The 15384-nt window shown below is 32.5% G+C and overlaps 1 protein-coding gene across 4 annotated transcripts in view; it reads right to left on the bottom strand.

The window, feature by feature from the left end:
- The window catches only part of RapGAP1 (Rap GTPase activating protein 1), a 562680-nt gene that overhangs the window by 35424 nt on the left and 511872 nt on the right, over positions 1-15384 (bottom strand). For all 4 annotated transcript variants that reach the window (XM_088265033.1, XM_088265190.1, XM_088265107.1 and 1 more), the window contains one exon: positions 14503-14660. In XM_088265033.1, the coding sequence (XP_088121159.1) occupies positions 14503-14660 (158 nt within the window). The remainder of the gene's footprint in view (positions 1-14502; positions 14661-15384) is intronic.

Genomic DNA, 15384 nt, shown 5'->3' with positions numbered 1-15384 from the left:
TCTTCTCGCGTGGATAGAAAAAAAAACAATATTATAATAATTCATCCGGTAATTAGTTATTAAAATTTCGTAGGCTTCATGTAAATGTTACAATAAAATATAACCATTTATTTTTTGTCGTGTAGTAATTTTAAGTTCTTTGAATCAGACGATGTTAAAATATGTAGCCATCAACAAAACAATGAATGGTACATGAAATATGATTCTTAACATCCAAAGGAGTCGGTGGATGACGGACCGTTGCTAGAATGTGCGAAGGTTTTATGAATCTCAAATATTACTTTTATCGTACAATGGAATCCACACAAAAAAAAACATATGTGTACGTGAGAGATTAAATGCAAATTTAGCGTTTAGTAAGTTGATAATATACGTTAAGGTTTATACAATTACATACATTGTTAAGGAATCTCAAGAATTAAACTAAACGAAACATAGGTTATCATTATGTATTTTTAAGAGCAGATTCCGTGAGACGTTGCTTATATTTTACGTGAGTTTAGATGAAGTCAAGAAGGGCACATTATACGCTGCCAGGCGCGACTCCAAATTGTCAACCATTTTGAAGATCATATTGTATGGTAAATAATTTTATGTCAGCTCGTGTATGCAAATGATCAGATCTAGCCTGAGGTCTGTTTATGCGTGAACCTGCCTCGAAGGTAAAGAGAGGCATAGTACGTAGTCATGCATAGTCAGTGGGTATTCAGAATTCTGGTTTTGCACAGTTTTATACGGGAGACTCAAACGCGGTACAGAAGTGGTTTTTGTTTGAACCGGATGTAGCGTGGGCGGAGTGCCTCCCTTTTCAGGTGTGAGGATATTTCGTGAATATGACGCACTTCAATATGACAAAGTTTTATAAAAAAAAGTTGCTGCAGAAATGCACGGAGGCGTTTATACCAAAATAATTGGGGAAAAAAATCGATTAATAAAAAAGTAGCGGTACTTATTTGATATTTTAATAGCTGTTTATATTACAAAGTTGATTTTGTGATTTTTTTTAATCGTATTCAATCGATATTATCTTCGTGGGAACCATTTAATTATTTTGGTGGATCTAAAAAAGTAGATTGGATCGTCACTCGAGGACAAACGACTAGATATTTATGCAAATTTCACCAAAAATATCGCATTGTTTACCGAATGAACACGGCGATTAAATAGTGATGTGGTTCGCGAGAGAGGTAAGGTAGGTACTCGCAGATGTATTGTTTGCCCCTATTTTGGCGTTTCGATCTAAAATGGCGGTCATGACCTGAATCATAGCCAAACTCTTGGCTGTAAATCGTGTTATAATCGTTGAATCGACGGAGTAACACGTTCCTCGTAACAGAAATGCCCAAAACACACGCCAGCAGTTTTCTCATATTTATCGCTAAATACCGCGCCGAGCAGGCGATGAAAGGGCAATTAAGACGATGAATTCCAATAACTGTTTGATATTCACCATTCATCATTGTGCGATGAAAGATGAGAATCTATGGTGAATCAAGCCGTCAATAAAGCGATTAAAGATTTCAGTGATTAGCTATGCCATGAGAATTTTAAACTGTAACTACTAACTGTTAATTTTTGCTACTGAAAAATATTCGGGAAATAATATTGAATTGTTACAATCATTTATCACGTTATTCAAAATACTATACAATAAAAATATTGATGTTAAGTATTATTTTATCGTATAATTTATATTTGAAAAAATAAAGCCACTCGAGATCTGCCCAAGCTCTTTTCCCTAGCGGCCAAAATATTTTGAATTTTGTTAAGTAGATAGTGTTTTAGTATTAATCAGTCTTAAAAAGAATCGGTTAGCTTCGAAACCGGTAGACATTATAATTAAGTTGTAATAAAATATTTTAGTGTTTTAAAAACAGTTATTTTTTAATTACTATTTTATCGGTCTCTCATTTTGTTTAGTTTAAAGAGAAATATTTGTGTTTTTTTATTATTATAGAAATACTTCTATTTTATACTATTTCTGTGAGCCTAAGCGGCTCATAAATAACAACTCTATATTTTATTGTAACTTGATTATTTACTTGTAAAAGCCCTCTGGGCGTTTGTGTGAATAAATGAAAACAAAATAAAATAAAATAGGTAACAACTTGTAATATAGTGGGTTCGAATTGAGAAACTCTGATTTAAGATTAAACTCTGATTTAAACATTTTAATAAACTACCTGCAAGAATAAAAAATATAATCAATTTAAAATCTTTCAAAAATGATTTACAAAAACATATAAGGCAAACTCCCGTTTGATTACAATTTATTATTTCTTATTTATATGTACAAACCCTGTAAGCGAACTCCCTCTCTAAACACGAGCAATCTGCTCTCTTAGTGAGGTAGCACGTAAAAAAAAAAAATAATTATAAAAATATGTAACTATGTTGATTATTATGATAATATATGTAACTATGTTGATTACTATGTTGATTGTAACTATGTTGATTATTTTTGCCATACAATGTATCTTTGATTAAGAGTCCGCGACACTAACCACGGGACCACAACCCGACACGAGCCCGCACATTTTTTCTTACAATAAAATGTTCTGTTCTTCTTTAATATTTTTTTTGCTATTGGCATTAGGAGGTCTGAAGGAACAAGTGATAAACAAAAGAATAGCTTGTTTTTTGCAATCGTTTAAAATATCTACTAGCAAGTACAATGCATATTTAGTTCTAAGTTGGTAACATTCCTCACCTACACACAGTCAAATTAATATTAAACTGCCCATTGTTTTATTGTGTGTAATAAATCATGGGAATGGAGCAAGCGGACTCGCTATTATAGAAATAGAACAAAAACAATTTTTTTCATACATGTATTCCATCATCATACATCTTACCTTAAAGTAGGTAATGAGATAATACACGGAATTCGATCCAACTTATATTTTTTATAATGTAAAGATATTAAACAACGCATTAAAAAAGGTATCTAATACCATACACAACAGGTTTACGTTTTTACAATATATATATATATACCCCTTTCGATAAAATTAAGAAAGGTGTGTTGAGATGGTTTGGACATGTAGAACGAATGAGTGAGGAAAGAACGGTAAAACAAATTTACGAGGCGAACGTAAGTGGAAAAAAGAGCAGAGGAATACCGAGAAAAACATGGCACGATCAGGTATGCCAAATACTTGAAAGTGGTCAGGTTAGGAGTCGTAACAATCGGCGGGTATGTATGAGGAGATGCATGAACGTGGAAGAGGCGAAGAATGTTTGCAAAGACAGAGTGGTGTAACGTTCTATTCTCTCTGCCTACCCCTGCGGGGAAGCGGCGTGATGGTTAGTTAGTTAGTTAGTTATATTCCCCTTTTAGCTCTAAATAACAACTTTCAAACTTTCAACTTTAATTTGATATTCATAACTTTGATGTAAATTCACAATTTTTTTAGTGTGTCCAAAATTTTGTTCACAAATATGGATTTGCCCCTTAGGAGTTAGTTATATTGTCATCTCAACAAAGATGATGAAGAATATGGAAGTCTGGTTATTTTCATAGCTTGCGACCTGTGATAAGTTGGTTTATAAATCATTAGTGATCATTTTAACTAGTCTATGACAGGTCGTAAGCCCTGTAAACACCCGGACTGCTTCATCTATGTTGAAATGTTAATGGTGGTGCTAGTTACAAGACCAATTTCTTTGCTTGATTGTGTCTTTTCAAATTCTGCATATTCAACACCAGCAAAACGCGTTTTATACACTCCTTTTGTCCTAATAAATTTTACTGTACGGCATCCACATATAATAAGAACAAAAAAGTCAAATTAAAATTAAATTGAACCTAAAAATGAAGTTCGGAATATCCAAGTTAGTTATATATATAACGTGGTAATATTTTCCTTCGTAAATTGGGTGTAAATAATATGTAAAGTGGGTGTATAATAATAAAATAAACAATGTGTTGCTTTGTAATTAAAGTGTATAATTAAAGTTTATTCTTAATTTATCTTAAAATATTTTTCTATCTATCTATCTGATTCTGACAGTTCAGAATATTATATTTTTTCTATCTGACGTCTTTTGTTTTATTCAGTGCGACGCATGCGACATCTGGTGGTAGAACTGTTTTATGGAGGTAGTATTTGTAAGTACTTAATAAAATGTATGGGTAGGTACCTAGTTATTTTATTACATATATTTTTAAGAAATTTATCGAAATATTAAAAGCATTTTATGTAACCATATAAATATACAGGAACGACTTAACGAGTATTTGCAAATAAAATAATAACAAAATATTGACTGTATTTCTATAGCCAGTGAAATATCTTTTTGGCATATAAATTTTCCTGTAATAATGACAGAATAATGATTTAATGAGCCATTTAAATGAAAAATTTCTTCGGTAATATAAGGTCAAAAGGAGCAATTTACTATACCTCACGTCAAGGGCAAAACATTATTGATCTTTTATCATAATAAGTGTGTATTATAAATTGTGTTACGGGAGTCTAGGAGGAGGGTAACTTCCATATAAATCACTAACGACCTCAACATTTTATTTGGACTTTTTGTTTTATGATATTACGAGCATATTACACGCCAAGGGATTATTTGCTTCGGGAATAATTAAAAAAAATATTTAAGTTAATTCGCTTCCATGTCATTTTTCATGGTAAATTATCATTCCATGTTTAATACAAATATTACAACTATTTTCGGCGTTATTATAATGGTTGTCGGGTTTTATTAAAATAATAATTATACAAAGCTCACTGTACGTGTTAATTACCCAGTAAAAAATGTTGAGTGTTGTATGAAATAAAAAAAAAACCACTTAAATTACACAATATTTTTCCGTTTAATGTTATTAGCGTACAAAGCTATTTATAAACTATCCGCTTCTATAGTTCTAAGGGTCACTTAGTGAGGAAATATGTATTTAAATTTAGGTTCGACTCCTTGTTAGATTAACAATACTGCCGTTGAAACTCTAAAGTGCAGTAAGAGCGTATCATATGTACTGAGGTTAGGAACTCTACAAATAAGTGTAAAACTATGATATTGACATTATTTTTTCAGGGTTTTTGCATTATTCCATACTCTTGCTACGTTTTAGATTCTGTAACCCAAAGAGTGCAGGAATTTAAACTCTTGATCAAAGAATATGTGATAATTTAATGATTACATATAAACTTTATAATTAATAAACTTGAACATGCGGTATGACAAAAAAATGAACTGAAAAATACGTAACTATATATCTCTCTGAATATACCCATTAAAATCTTTTTATACACCTTATACAAGTGTACGTATTTATTTCTTTGATTTAAAGCATGTGTGTTAATTTTTCTTTGCGCTATAATTAATACACGTACATAAAAATATGCTAAGAATTTGTAAAAAATATTACATTTCCTACAGAATGTACACGTTACAGTCCATTGCGATTATGTTTATACACGGCCGTTTCATTTATCGCTTACGGAAAATCATTTTCGGTACAATGTTCCCCTCGAACTCTGAACCTGGTTTTCTCACGTACATTTTACGGACAATAGGCTGTTTTCGCATTTTCCAAAAGAACGTAACGTTCCAACAAAGGTATCGGGTGGCCCAAGGATTTATTAAGTTCGCTACAAGAGGAAATCGTTTAGATACTATTTTCAATCCCCAGCGTTATGCTTCTATATCGCCGTGAGAAATTTAAGTATCCACAAATAAAAGGCACACTCCGAGGTCTTGTGGGCGTCGGTAAATGGGTGGAGAACTGCAGAGACATACATATCTCATAAACAGTTGCGCAAATTTATGCGAAGTCTCGTTTGGAATTCTGATTAGCATGTTGAATAATTACGCCGAGCTCTTGACAACTCAAAGGCTACATGCTACACAACGATAATAATTTAAATCATATTTAACAACAATTAATCAATGATAACTTTTGACAAATTTATAAAAATTATGACAAATTAACTCTTGTTAATATGCGTATTTTGTAGGAAGGTAAAGTAGATTTTTTTATAAAAAGGCCCATAGAGTGTGAGAGTGAACCCTATTTTTATGCGTTTATCTGATTTCCGTATATATCTTACTTAAAAAAAAATATATACTAATGAGAGTTTAAGACTATATGGCTGAAAAAATCCAGAAAGGTGAAAAGTTGATACATAATGATGAGAGCAATAGAGAAGAAGAATACGATTCATGCGTAAAAATTGAAGAGATATCATTAAAAAAAACCTCTTTAACAGATTCAAGTAGATTATTTAAATATTCAAAGAAAATACTTGTATAAGACCATTGAGTTTGTTATTGTAAACAAGACAATTCGAGAACTACAGATAAAAATACAAGACAGTTTTGTATTTTCATCTACCGATGAGAACATATCGTAGTTGTACAGGAGATAGTGACCAACTGACAAAACGTAAAATGTTCAGGAGGGCCATTTAAGTCACTTTTGCTTGGCAAGAAAATAAACATCAGCAGTTAGTCATTTTCAACAAGTCAATTTATGTATCTTCCAAGTTTAAAATCCTTTGGGATTTTTTCAGGGCAATATTAAGCTAGTAAGATATCAAATAGTCAATGATCACGTTTTTGTAAAAAAATGCACTTGGTCACTTTCTCAAAAGTGGTCCTCAAAAAAATAAACTCAAAAGTGGTCCTACACAAGACTGTTTTACTGTTATATTTAAATCATCACGTTATTCCACAAAGCAAATGCCAAATCAATAAATAATACGATTATAAGATAATTCCATAAATTTTAAAACACAAACAAGAATGCATGGAAATGTACGCGTAGGTTTTAGGTATTCGCGACATGTAAATGAAAATGGCGTCTGTGTCATCATAAAATGAAGAACAAATGTATACCGTCTGTAAACTGTACGCAAGTAGGTATGGTTTGTCTACCCCCCAATTCAACCTTGTACGAATTACAGCCCTCTGATTGCGAGAAAGTAACAGCTTTGCGTTTAATTAATTAGGGGACTGTTCCACCTCGCGGTAATGACACAGTTTACGATCATCACGCTTCGTTTCGTACATTGGCTCTGATCAAATCTGACCTATGACGAAAATTTACGAGCTCCACAGTCAACTTTTACCTGTAAATAATCGATATACCCTGCGTGTAACATTACCTAATAAAATCAGACTCAAGTGAGTAAATTAAATGAAATTGTTTTGATTTAATTTTAGCACTCCTTTTTGTTGTATCTTTAAATATTAAGAAGAGTGCGCAATATTGTAAAAGTTTTTTTCCACCGTTATGATTTATAGGATTCAAGGAAAAAACAAGATTGCGCCCTTTTTATGACAGGAAATGGAATAGTCAATTATTTTCGACATGAAGAATTTTTGTGTTGCTATTAATAATGTTGTGGATTTTAAATTTCTAAAAAACATGCTTTATTTTAGGTAAATTTTCATATTTATTTTCTTTACTTTGGTTAAATTAACATAGGAGTATGGAGGGCTTTTACAATACTAAACAGTGAAAACCCATAAAATAGTAAAACAGATAATAAAGTATATTAAGTACAAATTACAAAAGGTGCATTTAAAAGAAAATATGCAATAAAAAATAGAAACAACCACTGTAAATAATTTATAAGGTTTTTTTTTTCTTCGAGTATTTGTAAGATAGGTTGATGGTTTTATATTTAAGTATCATTAAAACAATCGTTGTATGTACATGGAGAATTCTTAGATAAATACAACAATATAAACTATTAATAAATTGATGAAAAAAAAACATTTGTATATTTGACGAGTAATATAGAAATAAGTAAAAACCGACTGTGTAAAAAATAAAACAGCATCTGCGACTGCCACAGTAATCCTTGACTGTCTTATACGAATGCAACGACGTGGTTCTAATAGTTACCTAATAATTATTTAATCAAATAAATAGAACAACAGAATCTAGATATAAATTTAAGGGAAAACACTTTTCCATATTTGAAGAGTAATTTGAAAAGCGACTGCAGAAAATAAAACAGCATCTGCGACTGCCTCAGTGATCCTTGATTGTCTTATATGAAACATAATAGTTACCTAATATTTATTTAAACAAATAAATACAACAATAGAAACTGTGTATAAATTGATGGAAAAAAACACATATCCATATTTGAAGAGTAATTTGAAAAAGCGACTGTGCAGAAAATAAAACAGCATCTGCGAGTGCCTCAGTAATCCTTGACCGTCTTACACCAATGCGAAGACATGGTCCTAACAACAGTCTTATTTCAGGCACAATCTCTTAAGGCGATGTGGCCATGCAGACTCTTTACCGTACTTGGCTGTAATTACTTTCAAATCTGCATGGGAGCCGTAATTGTACGGTGCAGCACTAAATAAAACCGAGGACTTTCAACTACTTTTTAGCCTACGGCCTCACACCGTTGATGGGGTATGATAGAGACTGATTTATGAATGAAAAAAATAATTCATCTCTTTTATCAATGTGACATATTAGGCATAAAACGACCTGTGCGCAACGCATATTGATCGACACACATACGTATTTAGATACGCGAAGAATATTTGTGTCCTTGTGTCTAATAAGGCCCAGTATTCGTTTAGCTGCAAGTTAATTTTCTCTAAATCCAGGTAACATTTTACGTAATTGATTTTATTCTTAAAACACAGTTTTTGCATTGAAAAAATAAGTTTTCCTTAATGAAATAATTATATGGATTTGAAAAAAAATGTTATTGAAAGGTAAAGAGTTTACAAAATATTTCATTCATTCTTTAATGTAAATGTCTTTAAATAAACATTCTTTAAAAAAATCGGGCGTGAACGGATATGCGGCCTCTCCGGTGTTCTCCGTTGGAATGAACTCTGTGTTTGCGAATATCGCCTTAACAAATTTTGTGCTCTGAAAACGCCGAATGACGCGTGCAAAAATTGTAATAGCATGGCATTACAAGCCTTTTCCCGTTTTATTTCATCGTTCCTCTCATTCTACTGCAAACATGTAACCTATTTGGCAGAATACAATGTCGCGTAATGCGGTTTCTAAATGAAGTTTTCGCCGTATTCCCTTTTGGGAGAGTTTTCCGAATTCGGCACCGCGCCAATTCCATGACCTATCTCCTCAAACTTTTGGCAGGATTAATACAAGACGAGTAGGGTGGGAGAAAGTGGCGATGACAATGTGACAGGGTTCATAAATTTCAAGTCCTCTAAAGACATTCCTCTACATAATAAAGAGGAACTTGATAATGAGGAAGACTTTTATTAATGAATTTGTTAAACATTAAAGTAACTTTTTGTAAATTTTATTCGCCTCTGTAATGTGCTGTAGATTATTACGTTTGGCTACCACACTGGTGGTCCCGGGCTCGATTCCAGGGGGAGCAAAATAAATATGTATTTTTTTTCATTTCCTGGACTATATAGGATTTCTATATTACCTAAGGCAATTCCTCTCTGATCGCATAGCATCACAAGAAAAACGTGTATTGGTGGTTTTGTTTTATTTGTTTATTTTTTATTGCTCTATAATCTAGACTCAATTTCAGTGTACATATAGCCTTATAGAAAAAAAAATAGACAAGGAAACCGATTTTACAATTTTTATATATGAGTATATAAATATTAAAAAAAAAGAGTCTAGATTACATATTGAGTCAGATGTAGTGTGCACGTAAATAAATAATAAATAAATTAAGTGAAATTACAATAGAAACTGAAAAGAAAGAACCATTATTATCAATTTTCTAATGCAGTTGCAAAAAAGATTTAATGTGTTATAAATTGATATAAAAGTACAAGTGTGTCATTAAACGGTTTCCCTTTCACACGATGCATATAATTACAGTGCTATATTGCTGCTTACCGCTTCAATACTTTCTCCTTTAACACTTCTTTGGGCTGGAGTTGAATCAGCAAAAAACAGCATCACTACATTTGTGAGTCATCGTGCTTACTTTCTATCTCTAATGTTTATTTTTTTTCATAAGTGTTTCAGCCGTACTGTTTGGTTCAATATTGAATTATAAACGATGCTGTTAGGTACACAATGACTGCTAGCCTTAAATAAACCACAGACAAATGACCACAAGGAAAAACCACAGAAGAGAAAACAAAGTATTGTTTGAATATTGAAAAATCTAAAATTGAAGTTGGTAATAATATTGTTGTGGCCGTTGAATTTCCTAAAGATATGAAATCGTTTCAAAGTTCTTTTAATACAAAATCCTAACCAACCCCAGAAAATAATCTATGTTAACTTCGTACCGAGTGTTTAATTTATAAAGTTTAATAAAGCTAGAACTCGAGTGGAATAAGTCAGTATTTTACATCTATTCGAAGGGGGGCGATAAATTTTACAACGAAACCAAATTCAGCTGAGCGGTCACGCACAAATTGGAGATGTACTAAGTAACTCTTCGCTCGGAGTACATTATTTATTCAAATAAGATTCGGGAATGAGCAAAGTTTTGCACCAAACAATGATTATAGACATAATGATCGTGACTCGGTCGAGAAAAACATAAAAGGCGAAACCTGACAGGAAATTTGGCGAATTATATATTCAAGAGCAGTATCGACTGAGCGGGTAAACGGAAATGTATAAACCGCCTTTGGAGGCTTCCTAGGATTTATGACTCAATTCGGAACCAGCTGCCTGCAGTCGGCGAACAAAAACGTCACTATAAGTACATACTCATATTCAAATAAATACATTTTGAGTGCATATATTATTTTCTTATAAAATGATGAAGACAAATGGTCACATGTTAATACAAGCGGATGTATGCAATACCTTGAATAAAAATCATCTTTGACCATTATAAATAACTGAAGAATAGAAGATTATAAATAACTCTGGCCAAAATTTTACAACTTTTATTTTGTAACTGGCATGAAAGTAACTGATCTTTATGCATTTTGCATAGCTGAATTCAAAAACGAAAGCAAAAAAAAGTAGCACGTCAGATTTTTTAGTTATATAAATTTTTAATTCTGATATTGACTAAAGTTTATCTTATTATTTATGTATAAATATATATAAACAAATAATGCTATCGTTTTCAATATTAATAAGTTAATATAGTTCCACTGTTACTCCATAATTATCAATACTTTTTTTTAATCCCTTAGACCTTAGACTAAAACATGTCTAGATACCAACCACTATTACGGTTTCAACGTCCATACAAATCCATACAAACAATAATATGACTGAAACATCAAAACTTGACGTGATACAAGCTTGTCACCATATAGACTTTGAATAAGAACGATTAACTTAGTCCAAATCAGTCTTCAAAATTTCAGTTACAAAATCATTGTTGGCCAGTGTAATTAATAATCAACTTCAACAGGCATTTAAAATGGAGGGAAGAAAGCATCGTTCACGGTCGATGAGAAGCAAGAACTTGCCTGAGTCTGAGAAGTGCTCCTGGAAGTTTCTAGATGATCCACAAGTTTTAAGAGCACTTAGACCAGTAAATTCAGCCTTACTTTGGCAATATCTCGCGAGTACGTGTTGTAATAATAATTCATAACATCCAAATACACGGCGGCTGTAATCTGAGCTAACATACTGCTATATCGGTTTACTAATAAAACAAGATTATTATCATTAGACGGAGGCTTTAACAACTTTAGGGTATGGTTTAGGTAAGGTTAGGTTAGACACAAAAGCCTACAAATTATTACAAAGGCCCCTTAACTTCCCGATAAAATATTATATCAATGAATTCATTTACTAACTAATCAAACATTTACTTATTCGTACATAGACAAAATACAATACATTACGGCAAAATACAATATAGGCGCCGTGGCGTAGTTGGGTAGACGCTCGACTGCGAAACTGGCGTCGCGGGTTCGATTCCTGCTAATTTAAAAATTAATTCAAGAAAGATTTATTTTCAATTGGTCTGGGTGTTTGTGATGTATTTTTCACATTTACCTTCCCTATCCTTACTATCCTACCTGCAGACAAGCATCTGCAGGTAGGATAGTAAGGAATATAAAATAGACGCTTTGCGGGTTATTCCTTTTAAAAATATGTAAGTTTGTATTAAACACACCTTAATAAATATTCATCTTACAGATGTATCGAAAACTGTTTCAAAACCTAAAAATACATCGAATTAAGAAAATAAAATATGGCCATTATCTTTGTTTATCGATTAGATCAAGCAACATTTCGAAGGCTACTAAATAAAAATAAAAATATGTGAGAGCCAAAAAGCTGCATTTCTAGATTATTGTGTTATATTCATCATTTTTACGTATTTTCTCTAAAAAATTACATTAATATATCACCATATATTTTACAAAAATTAAGATATAATGTAATTTTTAGTTACCCCTGCAAAAAAATATGAAGCGGCTTTTCAGATATTTTTTTCATTAGTGACTTTAGTTTTTGTATCGATTAAAGTATCGACTAATTTGTCAGAAATCACAATTAACAGCGGCACTAGCAGAATGTACTGAGAGTACATAGTATGTTTAGTAAATCAATAGTAATTTGAATAATCTGTAAATTGTGAATTTGTACGATTCCAGCTGTGAGCTAAATACGATCCGCGTCAACAGTTTCTACCAATGATAAATATTGGAATACTGGAAGGCAAACATACCTACTCGTACATATTGAATTGCTCGAGTGTTAAGGCCCAGTATTCGTTACGTCGCAAATTAATTTTTTTCTAAATCCAGGTAACATTTTACGTAATTATTTTTTTTTAAAACAACGTTTTTGAATTGAATAAATAAGTTTATCTTCGAAATAATTATATGGTTTTGATAAGAAAAGAGTTGTTGGAATTTTAAGAGTTTAAAAATTATATAAAAATATTTTTTCTATTTATGTATGTAAGTATATTTTTTGTCCACCTCCGTAGTGTAATGGTCAGCACGCTCGGCTACCGTTCTGGAGGTCCCGGGTTCGATTCCTAAGGGGGGTAAAATAAATGTAAGTGATTTTTTTCACTGTAATATTTATTCAATATTACCCTGGACTGGTACCTGAAGCGGAGGGCTGATCACCTTTCCTTCATGTGTAAACGATCAAGATAACACTGCGTTTATATGACGCAGTGCCCTATGCACCATTGGGTGCGGATAAGGGTTTAAAAAAAGTATGTTTTTTTAAATTATTTATTAAATATACGTTCTTTAAAAAATAGGGCGTAGGAGACGTGTTATCTTTATGGCGGTCGGCCGGTGATTGAATTCTACGTTGCGTTGTATCCCCTTAATGTACGATTCGCGAATTGCCGACATAGCGCGTGCCATGAGCCACCAATGGTAGTGCCGAATAAAAATTACATTAGACAAAATATCAAATTCGCCCGAAGGTAAAATTTGAATATATACAGCGGAAACAATAGGTACGTACGTATCTATAAAAAATAAATAATTATAAACTCGGGATAAGAATTCATATCATCATCACGTATGAATGTTGTGAGAAAGAATCTAGTAGGTAGGTAAATTTGTGGGAGGCGAATCGGTTGGCGGTTTATTGTCAAACGAAATGGGCAAATAATCATTAGAATTCATCATTCGTAACGAGTGAAATACACAGAGAAAAACATTAAAAAACAACTTATTAAAAAATCGTTACTTAAATCGATTATTTCATTCGATTATTTCAAGTCGTTCGGGCCAATCAGTGCAAAAATTGAATTGCCTACTGTGTATTTCGAGCTCCTGATTTATATACTTATAATCCTTATCCGCACCCAATGGTGCATCGAATTGACGCAGTGTTATCTTGATCATTACTTACATGAAGGCAAGACTCTTGCGCATCAGGAACCAGTCTAGGGTAATATTAAATAAATATTACAGTGTAAAATCACTCATATTTATTTTCAACCCTCCTGAGAATCCAACCCGGGACCTCCAGCACGGTAGCTAAACACGCTGACCATTACACCAGGGAGGCAGATAAAAGGAGGTGTATTTCGAGCTCTATATATATTTGACAATTTGTCGTAAAAAAACTTGGGAATGGATATCATCTTAATGGGTAACAGAAAGAGCAATAGTTACTCATTGGTCACACCTCTACTTATCAGTTTTCATTGTTCGCATCATTTTTAGGTGTGTCCAGATCCTTGCTCACAAATCTGGGTCTCTCTACTTACTTAGAAGTTATTTTTACATTTTGACATCTCAACATAGATGAAGGAGAATATAGAAGTCTGGATATTTACAGGGCCTGTTATAGGCTGATTTAAAAACCAGCCCACGATAGGTCAAAATCCCTGTAAATACCCAGACTTCCATATTCTTCTTCATGTACCTGTGTTGAAATGTCAATATGTAAAATAACGTTGTCACTAAGAGTACCAGATATGTACAAATTTAAATAGTCAAAAAGTGATGTAACACTCTCCTTATCGTTCATCGTTCACTTTGTGTAATACCACTTTAATTACAGAAAGTTAACGATGAATGATGAGGAGAGTGTTATATTACCATACCACAAAGTTAAAAATGGTTTTTATATACAAAAAATTAGTGTTGTGTTCAACTCACCCTGCCGACGAAGAACCTCCGGTAGCACTTTGCTGTATCGTTGGTCTCGAACTTGGCTCGCCACTGGGCATTTGGCGGAAGGGCTGGAGCCCCCTCGTGCTCCGCCCCGTCAGCCCAGTAGCCCCCTGCCACTGGTAACACAATCATCGGGTAGGGACCTTAGAAGGAATAAATAAAAATATTAAATTAACTGCTCAACCACTGGTCGTGTATAAATAAGAATAGAGAATAAGAACTCCGTATAACTAATAAATAAAATCGAAAGTGAAATTTAGAATCTAATTGTGGTTAGTGTCGCTGACTCAAGAGTCAGAGTTTCTTTGATCGATCCCCCACTCTATCACAACTTGATAAACACAAACCGCACATGTTTACCTGAAAATAGTGTTGAATTCAAATATTTGCGTAAATTGATGCCTTAGAGGGCAAACGTTATAACAAAAAAATGGTTTGCAACTCTGGAATGACTAACTGCACTAATCAAATATAAAAATTAAAAGAAAATTTATTATAAGATTCTATCGAAAAGTTATAGGACACAAAGATGCTAATTTGATTAGATTTTAGAAAACTTTTGAGATGCTAATTTCATTGAAACTTCGAGCAGAAAAATGTGAAACATTTGTGAAACAAAAAATGTGAAGCATTTTGATGATGAAATGTTTGTCATTTGGTCCATTAGGTGACAGTATTTTTACACTTTTACAAATGTTACAATAATTTTTTTTCTTCCGATTTCGATTACAATTTAAATATATTTCATGACCGAAGAATAAATCGATAGTTATAAACTGTTTTATTGTTATTGTTTTAAACTCAAATTGTTCCCGTGAAAAATATGTAATTAGTACATTAGGCCTCTAAGGCGTCTTTGTGGTAACA

The sequence above is a fragment of the Brachycentrus maculatus genome, unplaced genomic scaffold (genome assembly GCF_059751285.1).
Source record: "Brachycentrus maculatus isolate JH-2025_06_01 unplaced genomic scaffold, ASM5975128v1 h1tg000003l, whole genome shotgun sequence".
Lineage (NCBI taxonomy): Eukaryota > Metazoa > Arthropoda > Insecta > Trichoptera > Brachycentridae > Brachycentrus > Brachycentrus maculatus.
This window is presented reverse-complemented; position numbering and strand designations above follow the sequence as displayed.